This window comes from Semicossyphus pulcher, unplaced genomic scaffold (genome assembly GCF_022749685.1).
Source record: "Semicossyphus pulcher isolate SPU_LCO1_2020_fin unplaced genomic scaffold, fSemPul1.0.p SCAF_21, whole genome shotgun sequence".
Lineage (NCBI taxonomy): Eukaryota > Metazoa > Chordata > Actinopteri > Labriformes > Labridae > Semicossyphus > Semicossyphus pulcher.
The window spans coordinates 17,159,957-17,182,776 of NW_027211695.1; the positions used below are offsets into that span (position 1 = coordinate 17,159,957).

At 41.7% G+C, this 22,820-nt stretch overlaps 1 protein-coding gene across 1 annotated transcript in view; it reads right to left on the minus strand.

The window, feature by feature from the left end:
- Positions 1-22,820, minus strand: part of actn3b (actinin alpha 3b) — a 38,571-nt gene that overhangs the window by 3,348 nt on the left and 12,403 nt on the right. The window contains exons 2-16 of the mRNA XM_069672243.1: positions 13,880-13,994; positions 12,830-12,949; positions 12,138-12,224; positions 10,119-10,206; positions 9,870-9,948; positions 8,338-8,419; positions 6,789-6,874; positions 6,535-6,627; positions 4,811-5,041; positions 4,425-4,572; positions 3,037-3,187; positions 2,197-2,305; positions 1,973-2,113; positions 756-938; positions 486-620 (exon numbers count right to left, since the gene is read on the minus strand). Of these exons, the coding sequence (XP_069528344.1) occupies positions 486-620; positions 756-938; positions 1,973-2,113; positions 2,197-2,305; positions 3,037-3,187; positions 4,425-4,572; positions 4,811-5,041; positions 6,535-6,627; positions 6,789-6,874; positions 8,338-8,419; positions 9,870-9,948; positions 10,119-10,206; positions 12,138-12,224; positions 12,830-12,949; positions 13,880-13,994 (1,848 nt within the window). The remainder of the gene's footprint in view (positions 1-485; positions 621-755; positions 939-1,972; positions 2,114-2,196; positions 2,306-3,036; positions 3,188-4,424; positions 4,573-4,810; positions 5,042-6,534; positions 6,628-6,788; positions 6,875-8,337; positions 8,420-9,869; positions 9,949-10,118; positions 10,207-12,137; positions 12,225-12,829; positions 12,950-13,879; positions 13,995-22,820) is intronic.

A 22,820-nucleotide genomic window follows, 5' to 3' on the forward strand; every position in this document is an offset into this window, starting at 1 on the left:
TGGTGAGTGGCAGTTTTATAATTGGTGTCAAAATACATAAATATTCACATTATTAAGCAAGTCACACGCTGGCTAAATTAATCAGGCTTGCTACAGCGATACACACCCAAAATAAACCGATTTTTGTTATTTAAATGCAGTAAATGGGTCAAATGCACGCCGAATTAACTCAATCATTACAATGATTTGTAAAAAGTCAGAGTTCATGTGCCGTCAATTTCGTGCAAAAGACGACGAGCAAACAACTTTTAAAATGCATGTTTTCTAAATGGAGTTTGGTCTGTCAATTTCTTGCTAGAGTTCATACATTTCTTCACTTTACATAATTCCTGATTGTTTATATTTAACTGTATTTTTTAAGTCTTAAAACGCTCTATTGCTTTGCTGGACATCATTTCCACACATAAAACATGAATCCAAACTTATATATATTCTTTATTCTGCAGAGTAGTAATTAAATGTTCTTCATCAACTCTTTATCTTACCTCCATCTTGGTTTGAATCCAGGGTCCGATGATGTTGGCCTGGGCAGCAAACTGGCGCCTCAGCCTCTCGTTGGCCTGCTGTCTGGCCACCTCCTCCTGGAGCATTTGGTCTCTGAGGGGAACAAAGTGCTTCACCTGCAGACAGAGAAAGGCTTCTTTTTAACTATTTCTATGTTTGCATCGTTCTTATTATCAGTTGATCTTTCCTGTTACACAAACAAACAGATGCACGGGGCTATAAATATGAATAATGCTGCATATTTGACTCACAGTGTCCCACTTAGTGCTGATGTCCTGGGGGGAGAGGTTGGTGTAAGGGTTGATTCCAGACAGCTTGATGCCATAGGTCTGGGCGATCTTCAGGATCTCGTTGTGGATGCCCATGGTGGCCATGCGCTCCTTGTCGGCCTCGGGCAGAGTGGCCTTGAACTGGTCGTGAGCCGTGATCAGACTCTGAGAGGAGAACGGAGGAGATTACAAACACAGACAAAGGTGGAAGATAATGATGTTGACTGGCTTCTTAAATGATGACAGCTTGTTTTGAGTGTGTTGGACTTTTTCTTTTGTTTGAATGGGCAGAAAAGTGACAAAAGTTAGCATCTTTGGAAGTGTAGAAAACCACAAGTTCTTAATCCTTTCCTTTTCAGGAAGCGGTTCAGATTTATTATTAAGAAAGAAACTTTACTGAGGATTTTATGATGCATATAAATCTTCACCAACAAAATGCTGCATGTGGAGTTTAAATTTTGCAGAATATTTTAGCATCTTTTTGGGGTATAGCCAATGACGATGGACGACGTGTCACCATCTGCTCTCATTGTACAACACTGAAGCTAAAATAGCCCCCATGATGGGCGCTGCAATCTTGCGTTGGTGACGTTATTTGGATAACGCATTATAACACACTTAACTTGCTTGTTGTTGTATTTAACAGCAGAACAGCTTCTTGTGTTGGTCTGAGGTTAACGTTCACAGGTATGTAAACTTCAATGACTGTAGTGATTGTTTTAGTTACGTCTCCTCTCGCCGTTCCTCCTCTACTCTGCTAATCCCGAACAGATCGGCTCCAGGAGCCGGATTTGTCAACAGAGCTGTCAATCATCATTTTGACAGCATCAAATAACTAATTAAAAGTAAATGAACACTTAGACGTAAATCAGAATGATAAGAACTAACTATAACGACAGAAACCATGTTGAAAAAAAAAATGTATTTGTCGTGTATTTAGATTTTATAGTTTGACTCATGTCCCATCTGTTAACATGGAGGAGGTGGGCTTTATGACCTATACTGCAGCCAGTCAGCAGGGGGCGATAGAGAGGGTTTGGCTTCACTTTCAGGGAGCTGTCATGTCGTCCATCTTTTTATACTAATAAAAACTCAGTGATATATTGCTGCAAACTTAATTACAAGTACAGACAAACTGTACCTGTTTGTCTTTATACTGCAACAACACTAAAGGCGTGTTCAGTCGACTCAGGCTGTACCTGGATCTCCTCGATGCTGTGGACGATGAACATGTCCTGCAGGTCCTCCATGGCTCCGTCCATCCAGTTGTTGAAGGGCGCCGCCCTCTTGGCAAACTCCAGGTACAGCTGGTCGATGGTCTCCCACAGCTTCTCCACACGCTGCACACACACACAGAAATAATCAGACTTGTATAAAAAATAAACTTTCCCCAACAGTGCAATCACGTTATTAGAAGTCTTACCTCGAGTGCATCCCTCCTCTTCTGGGTGAGGGTGCCCAGGTTGTCCCACTGGTCACAGATGCCCTGGCAGCGGGCGTTCACTGTGGCAGCATCATGGTAGTCCAGCTCACTGTGGAGAGGAGCAACAGAGTGACATAAGGTGACATTAATCATTTAATTATATAACAGATGGATGGATGAACCTGTAACCTGTAAATGTCCTATTTCTTAAAGCTGCAGAGCCTTCTTACAAACTTTTCCTCCAAGTTATCCTCACATTTTCCCAAATATCCGTCCTCTTTTTTTCCTCCTGCGTTTGAGAGGTCAGCTGACAACACTCTCCTTTTGAAGTTATCGATGATAAATTATGTGTGGCGCACATACATATTCAGCTTTATGGTGCTGAACAGCTCATATTACACAGCATATAGCATCAAAGAGCTCGTCTGAGAACCAAAAAAAGCCCAGAGGAGCGGTGAGGCATAAGGAAAAAGTGAGATCAGAGGTTTCTGCTCTTTCATGAACCGTCCTTTCATCTGTTTTATCTCGCTCATTAAAATGCTCTCTATTCAACTGTCACATCTTTTGTTCCTCGCTGTGTTCACATCCTCGCCTGCCTGACATTTCTCTGATTATCACCACCATTAGGAGTCTTAAAACTCGTCTGTTGCTCACCTCTTCTCTTCTTTCCTGTCCCTCAATCTCTCATTTTTTCCTGTTTATTCCAATGTCCTTACAAGACAACCGATAGAACACTAAATAAAACCCTAATCACAAACAATAAGGAGTCTTTCCCAGCTCATTTAAACATCCAGCCTCAGTTCCCATCATCCCTCTCTCCGCTGTGTCCCTGCTTCTTACTTGAGCTCCTGGGCGATGGCAGCAATCTGCTCCACTCTGTCCTGGTGAGCGGCGAGGTCGCTCTCGAACGCCTCGTGCTTCCTCATCAGGGCTCTGATCTCCATCAGGGAGGCCGACTCGTAGTCCTTCTGGGACAGCAGGTCCTCCTTACCTGAAACACACACACACGGTTTGATCTGCATCACAATACAAGCATACTGTCATCTTCTGTCTCGCCCTTTACTCCGACAGATTATATGTTACGATCCCCATAAATCACTACATATAGTTCTCTCTGTGAAGTCCTCTGTCTGTGAAGCGTTAGTTTGCTTATTGTTTCAGTTTGATGGTTGAGCGTCACTGTGCAGAACGACGCACACAGTCTTATAACGGATGTCTGAAGGAAGAGGTCAAGTACCTCTTCCTTCAGACATCCGTTTTCAGACTGTGTGCCTCTGCATAAATCTGAGGTTACATGAAAACCTTTTGTAACCTTATAAAGCATATGGAGTGATGCAGGAGTGTTTCTAGCACACAGATCTTTGTCTTTAAGTCATGTGACTTCTTCAGGTGAATTTAGATGTTTAAATGTTTGACATACGGTCTGTTGTAGGGCATAAAATACATAAATAAACACTCCACTCCTTAAAAAAGGCAGTTGCTATCAAGTGGTTAAATGAGGGCCTGTGTCCACTGACGGCTTTATTTTAGCATTTCAAACGCTTTAAGCATCACAGCGCTCTTAGTTGAAAACAGTTCAACATTTGGAACACCGCCGCGCTTATTCACGGGTACAATTTCCAGGTGTAGAGCTGCTGCTAACGCCAGGACACATATTCCCTTACATTGTCTTTATTTTATGTGTTTATGGTTTCTTTGTCAAATTTCCTTGAATAAAATGAAATATTAAGCAAACAGAGCTTACGAGATTTAAAACAGACTTAATCACTACCAAGAGAAGCAGAAGTGCCGCCATACAACTTTCGTATCCTAGCAACAGTAAGCGCCGCTGAGAAGCGCTCTGAAATCAGGTCGTGGGCACTGCCAGCGCAAAAAACGGCATTAGTGGACACAGACTACAAACACAGACCAAGTTGGAAACGTAGTCACCGCTGTGTAGTTTATTTATGACATTACATTAGCCTTTTACTTCTGTTGATTACATTTGCCCTTCAAAAAGCAAAGTAGTATAAAACTTATTTTCAGTTATTCGCCAAAATCCAGTGAAAAAATCGGCTTCATTCAGATTTTTCCCCTCCAAAATAAAAGTATTTATTGTTCATACTTTACTAACTCTACGTTCTCACTCTCCATCCCTCTGATTCAAGTGCTTTTGTCCGTCTCAGAGGAAACAGAGTGCTCCTGCTGGCCTTGATAATAGGTTAATCACACCTCTGTGTCCTGCCTACCTCCGGTCCAGGACTCATGCATGGAACACTTCTGCTTGAACTTCTCAGCCAGGTGATCGAGTCTCTCCAAACGGCGGATCTCGGTGAGCAGCCACTCCTCGTAGCCCTTCTCCACCTGCTCCAGACCCTTCCAGGCGTTGGCAATATCCTGGAGGAGAGAGAGGATTTAACATCACTGAATACTGAGAGGAAGAAGTTTGTTTCTGGAGGTCGGTCTTATTTTTGTTGGATCAAAAGCAGGCGGCTTTGAGAGGATTTTATCAGCTTCAGGGGATGGAAAACAAGATAAGAACTAGTAATCCTTCAACTGATGTTACGGCCTGAATATCTACAAAGGCGCTGTTCAGCAACAACAACACACTGAGCTGAAAATCCGTGCTGCTCACCGACACCATCTTGCCCTCGGAGGGCATGAAGGCGGGCCTGTTGCTCAGCCTCAGCTTGGTCTGCAGGGTGTTGAAGTTGATCTCCAACTGGCACTTCTCCTGCACGCGGGGCGGCTTGTGGATGCGGCGGTAGTCGCGGAAATCCTCCAGCTTCTGCTGCATGGCACGCATGGTCTGCTCGGCCACGCGGTTCTCCAGCCAGGGGATGGTGCGGCGGATCCACTCCAGCAGCTACAGGAGGAACGGAAAGGGAGAGATTGTAGATACATCCTGTGTATACATTTTGTTCTTATACCATATCATGTGAAGTTTGTTTCTCTGTTTTAACGTGAGATGTGCGAGTCATGAGTCAATCATTCAAAACAAACAACTCTTTTTACCGACTCAGGAGTCACAAGTCCTCATCTCTACTAACTCGGTCACTGACTCAATCCTTCTACAGTCTCCGCTACTCGCCACTGCAAACTGGGAATTTGGGGCAAGACCACCGTATAAGCCTTGAGAAAAAAACGACCACTTTGGCGCTTGTTTCAACTCAGTGCTTGCTCCCACAGCCTGGCGCCCAGAGAGCACTCCCTGCCCTGAGCTGAAGGTCTGACTCGAGTTACACGAATCACTCACTCGCTGTGTCCCAATCCAGGGGCTGCAGCCTTCGAAGGACACGGTCTACGAAGGCACCGTCATTCCCGCCCTTTCCCTTCCCTACCAAACGGCTCTCTTGTCGCCTAGCAACAGGTAGCTGGCGGGCTAACTAGCTAGCATAACTAACGTCACGTAACTTAACCTACTGTTATTAAAGATAATTTGTTTCAAGGCCCCTTTCCTTTTTTTTTTAAACGCTATTCAATTGAGTTGAAACCAAAAACTGCGTAAGAGTTCACCATCTCGTTTGAACTGCCGCGCAATGAATCTTGGGATACGTTGGGTCACAACCCCCGCAAAAGTGACTCACTTTGCTATCAGTAATCGATCAGTTAGGTCCAGAAACAATTAAAAGGTCTAGCAGAGCTGCACGATTAAATTTAATCTTCATTAATGTTAGCTGAGTGCTAAACCGGAAGTTAGCCCGATCGGGCGGCGTAAGTATCTCGTGCACATGCTCGATGGGCGCATGGGCCAGTGGGAGATTCAAGCTCTGGGTAAGTGACTGAAGTGACTCGTACAAACTTGAGTTAGTAAAAAGAGTCGAACCTCCCATCTCTACCAATAACCAACAGTTTTTTGTCATACTAAACAATTATAAATTGAACATTTTGACGTTTTAAGACACGATACTACAGCTGTGGAAATGGCTATTTGTTGTAAGGACCATGTCTTTAAAGGATTTGCTTTTAAACAACACTTTTTCCAGCAGCCTAACACCGTCTTGGCTGTGATCTTAAATGTAACATCTGGTTCGGATACAGCTCTTATTAAAAGTAGCTCTACACTAAACCTCCTTTATTTCCAGGATTATGATCAAATTATGTTAAAAGGATTAAAAGCAGACGATACATTCTGTTCTATATCTAACTTTAATCTCTTTGATCCTTCGCTCGTCGTCAAACCGTTGATCTGCCTGCAGTGCTGTTAGTGTCGTGTAAAAGTCGGCAGCAGGATCAGAAAGTTTACACAGAACATCACTGAGTTTATCCTGCTGGAACATGAAAGTGCTGCTGCAGAGGAGGAGGAGGATGTGCGGGACAGACTGAGAGTGGGAGGATTCGGTTGCAGCGGTTTCTCACCTCGCTGGCCAGCTTCTCGTACTCCTCCATCAGCTTCTCGTTCTCCTGGTTGACGGCCAGCACCTTGCAGATACGGTTGGCAGCGGTCTCAGCCTGCGAGGAGGCGGCAGTTACAACAATTATTATACATCTACAACTTTGTATTTCTTACAGTAGGACTGTTTTATGCATCACCTACTATAGTCAATTATAACATTTCCACACACGCTGTTAGACACGAAGCTACACAACATTAAGATTAAAGATCTTCTGACCTGTTCAGCTCCAGCGAAGGCGTGGTAGAAGCAGGACACGTAGGTCATGATAGCCTTCTCATCAGGCTTGGGTGTGTTCACAATATCTGAGGGTGGAAAACAATTATTAAACACAACTTTCATAACCTGAAATCATTGTATATAATCGTTCCTTGTTGTGCGTCATAAATCAGTCCATACAGGAAGTGCAACTTCTGTCATCTCCCCGCGAGCTTGAAGTCATTACGTCACCAAAGGTACTTCACATGTGGATAGTACTGAATGTGCATGTTCAGTGCAACATGAGCATTTTATGGCTGTTCAGTTTTTACTCTTTTTTTTGGAGTCTTGACACTGAAATCGACTGGGAGTGATGTCAGAAGACAAACAGCTCGTTCAGCCAATCGACTGGAGGCTTTATTGGAGTGTTTGTCCCAGTCGCTCACAGTGGATCTGTGATGTGTTGCACCAAAGTAGCTTCAAACATCACAACTTTTATTGCAATTTTTAAAAAGCTGCTGTAAAGATCAGGCACTTTAGGCCGCAACAATCAGAGGAAAATCCCACAAAATCCTGCAAGAACTGAAAAAGGCATTTCTGTCCTTGCCACTGTTTTACATACGAACCGGACTGGGCTGTACTGGCTTGTAGTGTGTTATAGTTGTATTTACAGCTTTTAAACAGCCATAACTAGTGAGGAAACAGCACACATATAGTAAAAGGGGGGGTATTATGCTAATTTAAAGCTTCATATTTCACTCTCTGATACCTGTGGAGTAGCTTAGCATAATTACAGTTTAAAAATTTTTTTCTCACACTGGTGCTCTGTGCAGGCCCTCATACAGCCTCTGCCTGAAACCACTCAGTCAGCTCTGTCCCTTTAAGAAACCCCGCCCCTACAACCCCACTTACGTCTGATTGGCCGGCTCTCTGAAGCCTGCTGTGTAGAAAAAACTGCCTGAAACCTGGTGTTCACAGCAGCCTGCAGACTGAGCTGATTACTCCAACATACTTTGACCTACAGATTTGAAACTTCACCCACGTGTAGTTTGAACATCCAACGCTGTAACATTATATATATGTCTTAACATGTCAGACAGCATGATACCCCCTCTTTAAGTTATCATCATAAACAATATATCAACTATATTTGGGCCTAATGGTTTGCCAAGCTGTTTTGTTTGGTTGGATTTAAGTCAAACTTTTAAAAATCAAAATGATTTTTAATGACTTTTCATGCTTTCTACATTTAAAAAAACACTTAAACTAACACATACAAAATAATTGTCGCATAAAGCAAAGAGCATACTGATTGCTGCATGAGTCATTCCAGCCTATTTGCATACCAATAAAATGTTTGGAAGGTCAGAACCATCAGTGCTTCAAAAGAAGCTTTTAAAGTGATTAAAAAAGCATTAATTTTAAATGCAGACGGCTGAATTTCAAGAGAGAGGGACCGCCTGTCCTTGTGTCATCATGTACTGTTCCTTCCTTCAGTGGAGGTTTTCAGTGTGTTCCTGCAGAGGTTGATTTTTGTTTCACAGTTTTTTCACAGTTTTTACAGCCTCACCTTCAGCATCAAGCATCTTAGGGATGTCCAGGAACTTCTCGGCCACCTCGAAGGCAGTGTTCAGGTTACCAATGGGGTCATCCTGCAGGCAGACACAGTAACTTTAAGACATGTTCTTTGTTGTTTCAAGACAAACTCACCCGACGAGGACAAATGTAAATAACATGGAGCAAACAGAGACGGGAATCATACGCTGCCGTATTTCAGTTACATAAAGCAATACAGGCTTTGGCAAACAAACGAGCGTGTGGATCTTCTGTGATTCCTTCCTCCTTTGTGTTTCTGATCATGTGTCAACATTTTTTGGAAGGAGAATGTGATGCTTTCAACTTTGACCACCAAGGAAGAAACGCAGCTCTGCAGAGAACATAAAGTACTTCCTTTCTATTTTGGTTTATGGTCAAATTCAGATATTCAGTATTTTTTTTAAATGCTTTAAAATCCCACACTGGTATGTTAGAAATACGAGCTCCTGGCTTCTAAGTAGGGATGCACATTTGGACATATCACACTAAATCTTGTGCATCTCATCCACCAAAGACTTCATGTTGCAACATTATGTTTGTGTAATGAGATATAAGCCTGTTTATGTTGCAGACACCTGCAAACAAACTGTGTTCTTCATATTAAGCTCTGTGTGATGAGGGTAAGTTAAAGAAGAACATTTAACGCACTTTTGATCTGTGACTTAACTCGATGTTTAACTTCAGGATGGACTGCTGAACAAAAGAGTGCTTCAGTCTGACCTCATTAAAACCTGGGACCTCTGGTTTGATGGTAATAGTTCACACTGACTGTGCAGAGCCTGCTGTAACAAGTTCACGAGTTATAACTTGCTTATTACACATATATATGTGATAATAATAGGACTATTGTTAGCTTATAAGACATTTATAAGCAAAGCAACTAACTTGTTAAAAGTTTACAGACTGTTTATGAACATTAGTTTCTTGTAACTGTTTATATCACAAAGTAATTATTATTGGGTTTAACTAACAATTACAAAGCTTTGTTTGTTGCTTTATTAAGATTAATACTGTGTTATGCTTTTATTAACATTTAAGTAAGCGATGTGCAGCTATTGAATCTAAAGCGACAACATCAAGGTTATTAATCCTTTATTATGCACTTAATAACAACTTCTTTAGTTATTAAAGTCCTTTTTTTGCGGTTTTTAAATGCAAAATAAAATTATAAAGCAACAAAATAAGCTAAGAAGAGGTACTTTAACTAATAAATGTGTTTGTAATGCTCTTATAAACACTGAAAGGAAGGTATTTATTAACGTTACAAAGCAGTTTATGGACTGTTTACAAGTGTAGTTCTTCTGTGCTTCTTATAATCTAACAACAAACATGTATATGCTGCACTTAAATAATAGATCAAGCCTCTATACATGTTCTCGAAGGCTTATTACATGGACCTTAAGTGTATCAGTGTGTATCGATGATCTTAATTCAGTATAAAAGAGAGAAATTAAGCACATCAGAAGTAGATATAGAGGAAATAAAACAGGAGGAAGGACAGGGCACCTTTCTCAGTTTGGAGTAGTCAATGAGGTCAGGTCTGTGTCTGTGGATGAGGGCGCACAGAGCCAGGCCGTCCTTCCAACTGAGCCACGACAAGAAGAAGAGGAGGAAGAAAAGGTAGGAAAGCAATCAGGATGAGTGAAGGTGTAAAGATTTTGTAAGGAGGGAAGGAAACATGGTAAAACATTTAAGGAGAACAGAAAGATGGATGCAGTTCCCTTTCAATGCCACAGTTCGGCGTTGCAGACCCACCTGATGTGGAAGTTCTGCACGTTGACGTTCCTGTAGGGGGCAGTCTTCCTCTGGCACCACAGCAGCAGACCCTCCTTGGCAGAGGTCTCTGCAAAAAGGAAGGGAGGGAGATGGTGAGACAAAAAAGGCATTTATAAGAAGAAAAGGATAGGATGCAGACAATACATCATGTAAAGAAGCCCCCAAACAAGACGCAAAATTGTTATTAATCAATATCTGCAATAAAAAATGGAGGATCATTCTGTCTGTCACTTATTAATTAAACAAACTTTTAAAGTGCAGCTCTACCGAAGAGAAGAGGTGTTATGAGAGGGTTTAAAGGAGGTCGATGGCTAAAGGAAGTCGAGCTATAAGAAAGCAGGATGTATTGAAGAGACAGAGCAATAAAAGAGGAGTTAAAGAGGAATGACTTGAAGGTGAGGGACAGAGGTGTGAGGGTCTGAGTTTTAATCAACAAGAATTTGATGTGGGTTGTTCTGCCTCATGACATGAAGGTTTAAATAAATGACACAAGGAGCAGATAAAGTTCAGGGAAGTTCGTTCAGTACAGTGATTTCTAGATGAAGATTAGTTTTATTTAAGCACAAGCATGAAACACAGACGCGAGTGAAATCCGAAAGGTCGCCGACCCGGGACTCAAACATGAGATAGATACTGAGTAAGCTGTCGATGTTTTAAACATGTTTTGGTGTGCAGAGTCTTTTGAGATGCTTTCACTTGTTGGCTGAGGAGCACAGAGACGTAGTACACAGGAAGTATTCAGTGTGTGCTCTTTAAAAACTGATTTTATCCTCTATAGAAGTGTGTGCCAAACACAGATCAGGTCAGCCTGAAACGTGTCAGCCTAATGTTGTAAACTGGTTTCATTGCTCTCGTTCTCATTTAGTTTGACATTTTGGCTCTTTCATGTCGTTGCCAGGAGTTAGAATATTGACACCACTCTCATCTTTGTTTGTTAATTATGAAGCTACAAACAGCTGCCTGTTAGCTTAGCATAAAGACAGGAAACAGTAGGAAACAGCTAGCCTCGCTCTTTCTGAAGTAACCAGCACCTTTTAAGCTCTCTCTAAATAACACTTTATATTCTCTGTGTTTAATTTGTGCGATAAAACAAAGTTTAATAACAACTTGTGGTTGTTCCTTTAGCCATGAAACACCTTTTTACCTGAAGAAGATTTTCAATGTAAAAGTATTAACTTATTACAGGTGTTTTTAACAAGAAGTTTCCCAGAAATACATGCGCTCAATGGCTTCCTCCCCTTTGCTTCTGCAGCAGCAACACAATCACACAAGTGACATGAGCTGGCCCCAGTTTGGTTTAACAACACAAAATACAACAAAAACAGCAACAACTAGATGTTGGACGTTGTTGTCGTAGATGTTTTTTTTGTGCTGCTTGTTTCATGACAAATTAATTATTTGACTCAAAATATTGATTTGGAAATTATTTTTTAAATTTAAAAATTATTATGATGCTGTTTTCTGTTTAAAAATAGTCTGTTACACTCACAGTGAGAGCTGTGTCCATAGCAACGGTTAACTCTAGCCTTCTTAAAATGAGCTAAGCTCGCTGTTTCGCACATTAAATGGAAACATTTCCTCTGATGGTGAAGTAAGATACGGTGAACAGGACCGCAGGAATCAGCGCAGTGTCTCGTCACTGTCAGAATTTTCTTTTCCATTAACCATCTTTAAACTCCGCCGTGTTCTGTTTATTGTTTACTTCATGTGTCGTAGCTTCAGTTTATGTAACCTTGACTGTTTTCTCTCTGCTGTTTTGTCTCTCCTGTTTCCCCTCTGTAAACAAGCTGGCATCAAATTTACCAGACTTCTTTTGGCGGATTGGTATGATTACAGTTAGTCCTCCTGATTGTGATTAGAGCCACACCCTTAGCAACGATCTGTTCTTCCTAGCAACTGTCTTTTATAGAGAACTAACAGACCTCGGAATGCCGTGATCAATCAATCAGAATCAAGTATTTAACACAGCCGTGTACAGAGTTCTGTTAACAAACACACCTTCCACAGAGATGTCCTGGATGGCGAAGCGCAGGATGATGGTCCAGATCATACCAAGAGTCATCTTCACGTTACCGTCAACAATTTCTGTAGAATCACACACACACACACACACATAAATAAATATCATATAATAAATGAGGCCTCTTCGGTGTATTAAAGGCTACAAGTTCAGCATCTTTTGAAGATCCTGCTGTTGATACAAATTGAATTTCACAGTCCTGACGGCTTTAAAGAAATCTTGGCTGCAATCAGAGGAAAATTAAAGTTGCACAAATATTCACTTAACTGCTTCTGAAGCGCTGAGATGTGAAGCTCTCTGCGACTTTATGAACTCTCAGTCTGAACTGTTTTTCCCCGCTGAGCATTTACTCCGCTTAACCTCAGAGAGTTTCATTCATTCAATAATAAAGGTTTATATCATCTGAGTTATGTGTAGAGCAAAGATGTCAATCACTGGTCACATATATTCAAAGGGTATAACTGTTAATTCCCTGAGTTTGTGGCCAGTCAGATAGCTGTGCTTTAATTAACTTCCAACTCATCTGAACTCCCCAGACGCTGCGAACTTCAGCGACCATCTGGTGCTCAAAAATAGCTCCAAGAAATGCAAACACAATGTGACCTTGGTAGATTTAATAAAAGAGAATAGGAGGCAGAGGGAGGACAGTAATAAAGAGGAAGTCTCTCACCCTCAGCACCAATAGACACCAGCTTGACTCCCTTGCTGCAGATGAAGTCCAGAGCTTTATTCACGTTGGCGATCTTGTGGAAACGCATCTTGCCTTTGTCGGGTTTGGGCAGCCTCTCGCCTGAAAGACAAGAAACAGGAGTTACTACAGCTGGCGCCATCGTTTCAATCTGATGACATTTAGAGACCTAACGACTAAATCATTAACCGCCGTGATAATCTGCAGAGTATGTCATGAAAATAATAATTGGTCAAAGCCCTCAGAATTTAATTTCCATCAGTATATCTGCAGCAGATTGTTAAAGTTACCACCCTTTTTTCTGTGCTTGCTTTTACGGTATTTTCACTTCCAGGTAGGAAAAGGCAACTTTTGTTTCAAAACTACTCTTAAAAGTAAAATGTAACTGAGAGGAATTAAGGCTAAAATGATGGACAAAAAGTTTCCACTCCTGTTACGTCTTCCTGAGAGAGATCATGTAATTTATCAGATGTCAAAATGATTACATCTAAAATGACTCTCTAATCCAAAAGGCAACTGGACTGGAGGCAATTTTCACCTCTCATCCGAAAGGCCTCTTCAGATTTTTTTTTAGGTTTTACAAAGTAACAGGAAAGCGAAACAAAAAGTCTCTTCTTCTTCTCCTGTTGTTTTAATGGTAGCTGGCCAACATCTTTTAAACGTATAGCCACCACCGACTGGATTGGAGAAAAAATCGGTTCAACTAATAAGTCACGGTGAGTTTAATATTTGCTACATCAGAACTTATGCGGCAAGATTTTCCATTTAGCAAATCGACTCCTTTTCAACAATAGAGTGAGCATTCAAACTTTTTTTGTACAATGAAGGAATATACAATATTTGTAAATTTACATAAAAAGCTGTTAATTGAAACATGGCTCATGGCACAAACGAGAAACAATGACATCTTTGCAATCTTGAAAAAGCTTTCAAAGAGCATTAAATCATGGACGACTACAGTACATAATCCTCAGTGACTCAGTGTGTGTGTGTGTGTGTGTGTGTGTGTGTGTGTGTTATGATGAGATCCACCTGAAATGACCTCCAGCAGCAGCATGAGTTTGAGGCCATTTCTGAAATCCTCTTCAATGTTGTCGATCTGTGTGCCGGCCTTCCTCAAGTGGGAGTTACACCAAGCTGTGAAGGTCTGAGGGGGAGAGAGAGAGAGAGAGAGAGAGAGGGTTACACGTCACCTGTCTGACTGTGCGACATCCACAGACACTGACAGGTAGCACCGTGACTCTACCTGCTACACGCGGGAGAAACAATCCTGCAACGCTAAGACACACACAGACGCGTATACACAGGGTAAGAACTGCTGAGCAAGTCCTGAACTGTCCTCTTCAATTGGTGACCTTGTAATCATGTGGCTCTTGTTGGTGAGAGTGCACACACACACACACACACACACACACACACACGGATGTCATTTTGACAGCCTCTGTTGACTCAACAGTCCTAAACAAGAAGAAAATGACTTCTGGTTTATTATTATTTAGTTTGATAATCATTATAAAATTCACATCTATTATCAAGTATTTTTACACTAAAGATTCGGTGCACAGGAGGGACAAAGACGCGAAGCTTCAGTGTGCTAAAGAGCTTCTGCTGTATGTGGAAATGACACCAGGCTTCTACTGACTGAAAGATACACAGTTTACTGCGATAGAGGACGAAAGCAACCAGAAAATATTACATTAAAGAAGCTGGAATCACAAATGTTGATTTCTTTTTGCTTAAAAAAGTGACCACAACTGATAAATCACTGATCAAAATAGTTGCCGACTACTTTAATTGTCGACAACTAATCAATTAGGTTGCAGCTCTGCAGGACTTGTAAATCTTGTGCATCATTACCTTCTTTACAAAGTATTTTTCACACTTTATATCCATTGTGCCAGTTAACTATACGACGGACTTGGGCTGCACAATTAATAGAATATTAATCCCGATCATGAGTTTGGCTTCCCTCAATTAACTCCTGGATTGAAGGCGATATTGACTCTTAAAATGCATCGTTGGAGCCAAAATGTGTTTTTACTTTACGTGTTGCTGGAGATACTTTGTAACATAGATTGTTATGCATTGGATGTAATTCATACACCACACACTTGTGCATAAAGCCGAGGCTCCAGGTGATTGCCTCCAGGTGTGTGAATGGAAGCAAACAGTTTTTGACAGCTTGTCGCCGTATAAGCGTGTTTGAGTGTGTTTAAGTTAATGTGTTTTATGTTTATGATTATGGACTGCTTAATGGAAACCTTGTTTGTTTAATAGAAAGACAATGCTGAATAAATGGATCGCAGCATCCAAAAGGAAATATGGACATGTGGACATTGGGTTTGTTGCTTGGTCAGCACACATGTCTGAAACTTGTTTCAAATCGCCCTCAGTGTCAATTTAGACAAATTATTTTTGTTTAAATGAAGGCACTACATGCATGCTCCACTCCACTAACAGCCTATCCCCCAGGGGGCGATCGAGAGGGTTTGGCTTCACTTTCTGGGGAGCTGGCATGTCATGTCATGAACGCCTACCTTGCAGCGGCAGTTTAGAGTGGAAGTGTAAACAACAGAGACGGTCGGGAGAAACTAAATTCAAATGTCTGGAAGAGAAGACGAAGAGCTGGTCCCCCGAAACGGCTCGTCATCGGTTATTCGGAGGCCTTTCAGGTTTAGGCCGAGTGATGTTAAGCAAGAAAAAATAATATGCAAAGAGTGCATGAAACCTGCAACACAACTCAGTTGTTCAAGCAGCTTAAAAAATAGCACAAAGTGCAGTAGAGAGTGTATGAAGGCCAAGAGTAATAAGGTTGCTGCCAAGGGGCAACCTCCGGTGTTGAAAAATGAAGTCAATGCAAAATAACAGCAGTTCCTCGAGTATCCACTTGAGGCTCCAGAAACTAGCAGAAATAAACATGTTTACAGCCTGGTACAAAAAAACGGCTTTGTTACAAAAACTAGCTTATTACTAGCTTATTCACAAGCTAATGGATCAGCCTCACACACAGTTTCTCTCATCCAAGTTTGGTCACTTCAGGCTCCAGTAAACCAACATGGCGGCGGCCACATTTCGGCTTCATTTACGCAGTCGAGAAAGCGATGGGTGACGTCATTATTTATGTCTATGGTTGCTACTCCCTGTCCTTGTCCAGCGTCAAGTCAGACTTCCACGACACCCTGTCCAACTCCCAAAGACAGACTGAAATTACCCATGATGCACCAATGCAAAGATCTTAATATTGATCAATCGAACAGCCCTCAGCAGACAAAAAAGCACTCCAAAGCTGTTATATTGAACTACTGAATTCACTGCGAAGCCTCTTCAAGCAGCATGATGCACTGGAGAGTCATTTAACTACAGTGTCATCAGTCGGTTAGTGTTACAGCTCTACAGCTGGTAACTCCCCGGCTCAAAGTCCAAAATCTGCTGTTGTGTGGAGGAGAGTAGGCGTTGTGTCTCTCTCATTTTAGAAAGCAAACTGCTCATTAGGTGATGCCACTGTGTGTGCGTGATGGCCAGAAAGCAGACGCTATTGTAAATGGCTCTCTGCCGCTGAGTGCTTACTCTCGGTCTGTCTGGAAAATTGCCTAATGGCGTCCGGCGTGCACGTCTGGGACAATTCAAATGGTTCCATCAGGCCATTCAATCAATCTCTGGATGGTATTTTGAGAGGCTTTCATGGGGTTTAGCTTCAAATGTGAGTATGGGATGTGTGTGTGTGTGTGTGTGTGTGTGTGTGTGTGTTAGGGCTGCTGCTTCAGAGCCAAAACTTTGCCAGGGTTTTGGAGGATGTGTGGGTGTAGAAGCAGAATAAGTACATGAGCTGAATAACTAACTACAGATGACAGTGTGGGCGGAGAGAGAGAGAGAGAGAGAGAGAGAGAGAGAGAGAGAGAGGTATAAATTAGCAGGGAAACAGGGTTTTTACTCAGCAGGTGAGAGCTTGAATTTCCATTTCAGCCAAGTACATTAAACAACCTGGAAATCTGAGTGTACATGTCCCTGTACAGTGTGTGGGCGTGCGTTTGTGTCTGCGTGTGCTTCAGGTCAGTCGCCTGCACTCGAGCGTGTCTGTAGATCCACACAGGTGGACAGAGAAGCAGAGCTCCAGAGACAGACGGACAGAAGACAAGGTGACAGGAGAGAAGTGAAACTGAACTAGTGAGTGAAAAAGGAGACGAATACTGTGAAGGTAAAAGAGCCCATTATGAGGAGAACACATGCACTTAACAGTTATTTTACTATATAACTCCAAACATGACCTTGTTCCTATTTTCTCTGTTCTGCTCATCGTCTGCTAAACTCCGTCTGAGTTTGAGTTTTTTACTCTCTGTTGGACAAAACTAGGAAATTAAAGATGTGACTTTAGGAAATCCTGATGGTTCTTTTTTTACTACTTTGACACTTTATAGACCAAATGATAAATGGTTACTGAATCGTGTTTGATTGATTGATTGATGGGCAAAAAGCTGTTCACGCTGGGAGGAGGTAAAGGAGCACGACATGGAACACTGCAGCACAAAAAAAAAAAAAAAAAAACCTCTAAGAGGTCTGTTAAAAAGTGTCAATTATTTTTTCAATTAAATGATTGATCAACACATTTTAATCTACAATCTATAATTAATTTACAAATGTTAAAGTTACAATCTCAAAGATCTCAGTTTCGTTCTCTTTGGCGGCACCTATGGCGATAAATTGCGGGAGCACACGTCCCAGATATCCGGACAGTGCTGCATGTGTGACGTCCACGTTTGGCTCCGGTTGTAACTCTTCATTTTCCTCGCTGACGGTCGCTTTCCTTTTCAGACTGTTTGCCTTCATCTGAGCGTCCAATTTGTTTCTTTCACTTATTTTTTAAGTTGTATCTGTAGTCGTCGATCTTTTCTGTTTGTTCAGCCATAGTAGATTACTGTTTACTCGCAACACTTGCAGAGACCGGAAAAGCAGCCGCTTAGCTCCGCCTACCCTCTCTGGCAGACCAACCACTGCTGGCTGATGGAAAACGCGTCACTAACTGGTCGCCGCTTGTGCGAAAGTCTCACCAGATACCGGGGTCCGTAATACCGCAAATGCAAAGGCTGTCGGTGACTTAACAGACGTTTAATTAAATGAAAATCTTCGAGTTTCAAAAAAATTATGAAAAATGCTCATCACATTCTCCCAGAACCGCTAAATCTAATTTTTTATTTTCGCTAAATTTTCTGGCTCACCCTCTCTGAAGTATAAGTACAATTTTAGTGGAGTAGATGCATAAAATAGCATTAATAGAAATATTCAAAGGTAAATCTTGCAATTTAATAGACCTGCAGTAACTTTCCTATTTGTATCTTACAGCTCTGGAATAAATGAAGAGACCACTCCAAATGTTCATGAATCAGCATCTCTCTCTACATGTCATGGTCAGCCCAGTCCAGATGTGAACCCCATTGAAAACCTCCTGAATGTGATCGAGAGGAAGATGGACACACAAGCCATAGAACAAAGAGTGGCATAATGTCACCCAACAGCACCATAACAGGCTGGTGGAGAGCAGCCAAGGTGCATGAAAGCTGTGATTAAAAACCAGGTTATTCCACCAAATACTGATTCATGAACTCTATTCAACCAATGCTTTTGCTTTTCTGTCTTTTATACACTTTTGCCTTTCCATCCTTCATTATACATTTGCCTGATAATACCTTATTGTCTTTTAAATGCAGATTTTATTTTCTCTTAACATCTTTTTTCTGTCGTGTTTTCAAGCCTCCTGTAAAGAACTTTGAAGTGTCTGAATGGTGCTTTATAAATAAACCTGCTTAAGTAATTTACATAATATACCTGCCACATTATGTAAATTGTTCTTTTAGTACATTTTATTTGCAACACTTGTGAATAAAGTACATTAAGTGGTAATGATGTGTTTTTCTCTTGCAGAATTGGACCTGATTACTTCTTTTCCCACTGACAGAAACACGCTGACTTTGAGTTTCTTTTACAAAAGCTTCAGATACTTTTCACAGAGTTAGAACGGGACAATACATTGCACTGCTTGTGAAACATTGTTCACTACAAACTGAGCTTAAAGGCCACAGAAAGCCGCTCGTGGAAAGAGAAAGAGCGAGGCGGAGAAGAGGAGAAGCGAGAGGAGTGACAGGAATGCCCAGGCCCGGGTGTAATTTGATGTACGGGTCTGGAGAGGAGAAGAGGCCGCCTGTCCAACCAGCCGGGGTCCCAGCAGGTGCTTGACTCCTTTGCCATGCATGACCAAATTTAGACAGGCTCCTAATCCAGCACACACAGGCCACCGGGCCAAGGCGGAGGGGAGACGAGAAGGTGTGCGTGGAGGAGGTGGGGAGCTGGAGGAGCAGGGAGGAGGGGTGGGGTGGGGGCTAAATTAGGGAGAAGAGGAGGGGAAAGACTGAAAAATGGAGGGGAGGGCGGAGGAGGCTAAATCGGTTTGCTATGGGACACCGGCGGACAGCTGAGAAGGCAGGATTCCTGAGGTAAACTGTAAGAGTCCAAGACGGAGAGGGAGAAAGAGGAGGAGGAGGAGGAAGGAATGGATTCAAGAATATGACGTGCATAAAATAATAACTGGAGAAAGTGTGGGGAAGACGAGAGGGGTGAAGCCGCGCCAACATCAAAGGAGGTCTGTTAGGAGCGAAAGTGGCGGTAATAGAAATAAAGGATAAGCTAATGAAGCTAAAAATACAAATATAATCCCGGATTCATTGGCTGAAATGTTTAACGCAGCACCGCAGGGCTCAAAAACTATTATCTGTGACATGTGCAAGCTATTATTTCTGCTCCTCTGCTTCTAATGCTCTATTATCTCATCCCTCGGGTTGGTTTTAACGCCTGTGGTGGTCTGCAGAGTCCACCAGCATGAAGTCACCCCCCCCAGCATCCCCCCTCCTCCTCCTGCTATCCTCTCCTCTGTCTGTCCACACCTGTTGGTCTGGCCCGGCTCAGCTCGGCCTTTTAACAGGTCCATCCTGTAAAATGAGGTCACAGTGGACCAGCTGAATGCCTGTCATAACTACACCCCCCGCTCCCCCCTCCCACCACCGCCCTCAAGGGGAATCAGGGCTGCTGACCCTCAATACAGCTGACACGCAAATACACACATGTTCCCACACACACAGGCCTGGAGCGCTTAATAATGTCAGCGAGCTCGGCTGTCCGTCAAAGAGCTGATGCAACCACAGCGTGGCCTGGAGTTACAGCTGCCGGCCTCAGAGGGGAGACATGAGCAACAGGGTCGATATCTGCAGCTCGTATTTTACCTCAACTTAGCCCTGCTGTCCGTCTGTTAGAGAAGAACTTGAACATAGCACCAATGATGCACAAATGTGTTTTCCCAGAGGGTCAATATTGCCTTTGATCTCTTTTTAAGCCACTTTTCATATCATAAAGAATTCCAGATCCAGATGTGTAAAATACAACTAAGTCGTAGGGATGCACGTTATCGGTATCTGCAGATTACGGTTTAAAAATGACATATCGGCATCGACAGATATGTCATTTTTCTGCCGATATTTTCTGCTGATAAAACAACACTTTAGTTATGTCTAAACTCTGGATGATTCCCTAAAAAAGGAAAGGAAAATGTTACAAATACATATGGCATTTTGTAAGGGTATTAGGTGCCTAATATATCCGTATCAAAAACTGCAAAAAGGGTTGTGAAATATCGGCATATCGTCAAAAAATCCAATATCATGCACTTAGTACTTCTGAAACCACATCCTTCTGTCATGTCATTTAAACAACGTTAAAAAAACAGGACCTATCGGGCAGTTTTGAAGGGGCAATAACTCAAGATTAAAGGCAACATATTGATTTAAGAAAATCATATAATGACTTCAGCAAAGCATAATTATATAACACAAAGGCACAGTATGTCATTCCAACAAAGATGGAGTTTGATGACTTCGTGGAGTAGAAATCATGCTAACTGACTAGGTAATATTAAAAGTTTTACTGACATTACGTCTGGTCATTACATCGCAATACGGCCTACTGCAAATTTCAAATCACATGAGGCACAATATTTGTTAAAGGTAAAATGTGTCAAAATACAATTTTAATTCAAATATTGTGCTGTAGAGATGTTCTGGCAATTGCAATTGCAGTTAGATCAAAATCATTCAGCCCTAGTTTGCTGATGCCATTCTGTCAATGGTTCCAATGTGATAGCTGCAGGTAACGTTAGCTAACGAAACAGATCGCTAACTTCCTTCCTCTATCTTTGACATATCATCACTTTTTTCCCTTATTTCCTCAGAAGACAGGCGACAAAATGAAACAAACTTTTACGACTTGATTGGCTAATTAAAAGAACACAGCTCAACAAAATACACAACAAAAGGTTAGTCCGGTCTTTAGACATTTCAGTGCAAAAAGGCCCTTTTTTCTGTTCTGCAACTGTTGTTAAAAACTTCTTTTTTTTGTCCTCGTATTTAATCTGCACAAACAAACTATTGTTGCCTTGTGATGAGGATTTTGTAACTTGATAAATTGGGCAAAAATAACGAGAAAAAAAGGTTCTTCAGAGAGAGAAAGCTTTGTGCAGAGCTTGTACTCAGCTGACAGTGTGTACCACCTGTAACTCTAGAGTATCTGTGGAAAAACATATATTTTTAATGACTATAAATGGGTCTTAAAGTCAGGACTACTTGTACTTGGATGCTGCCTCAGCTGGGATTATATTGTGTCTCACCTATAATAAAACTCCCACTACAGTCTGTAGGCACAAAACAGCCTCCTGTGGCCTCCCTGTCTCGCTGCATTATTACAGGTAAGTACCTCCTGCCCTCTCCTGGTGCCAGTCCAACACATTTCTCACACACACACACACATACCCGACCTGATTATTAGCCTGGAGGGAGTCTTACAGTGTCACGGTGCTCCTCACACTCACAGAGCTCAGTTTCTCTGCCTCAGAAATCAAACACTAGACTTTACACTTCTGCTAATGAGGGATGGATAATTACAGAAACCTGCAGGACCGTCTTCATTTACACCTAACCTGTCTGTAATTCCCCCTCACTGGTGTCCAGTCCTTTGCCATAGAGGAGTGTGATTTAATTACACAAGTCTCAGTAGCTGATTTCCCTAATTAGCACCTTCAATCAGGGACGGACGATCTAATTAGGGAAATATGTGGCTGGAGTGTTTGTCTGGAGAAAACTTGCATACTGATCTGGCTTGCATCTATGATTCCCTGTTACTTCTGCGCAGCTTTTTGCTCACGTCTTTCATCATGTTGGGCTATTTTAACCTGCTGACACAAAGCTTCTGCAGAGGGCTATAGTACTACAGTGTATGAGGGCAATTATGGGTAAAAGAAATACAAATACAGGGCCCAGGGAAGGAGGTAATTCTCTACGAAAACACACAGAATTTTAGAGATTAATGTTGTTAATTTGCAAGAAAAAAGATTGCATGTTCTCTGAGATTTAAATGGTGTATTTATAAACACAAAACTCACAAATTTACAAGAAAAAATTCTGAAACTTAGTTTTTTTTTCTCATAAAATCACAACTTTAATCCAGTTTTTTCCTTGTAAATTTTAGACCTTAATCTCGGAAACTGTTCTGAGTATAAATATGAGGTCGGTGGTGCAGAGAGCAACATGCAGAGCTTTTAAAAAGCCTCATTCTGAAGCATATGGGGCAGATATGAATTAATTTTACTGTATGAAGCCTGAATGAGTATCATCGTGTGAGCCCATGATGGACTCAGACAGGACGCTTTTATTGCATTGGAAAATTAAGCCCATAACCTCATTCTTTCAAGTCCTGTTAGTTTAAATTAAAAGTCCTGACGGAGCTCTTTATCCCATTCTCCTCCTCTAGTTCTTAACTTATAAACTGATTATTTAACATGTAAAAGATATGCTGTTTTAATACTGAAGAAAGAATTACACAATGTATATCATGCATGTCAACACTGTCAGAAAATATCAAAAGAAAATGCTATTTTCAG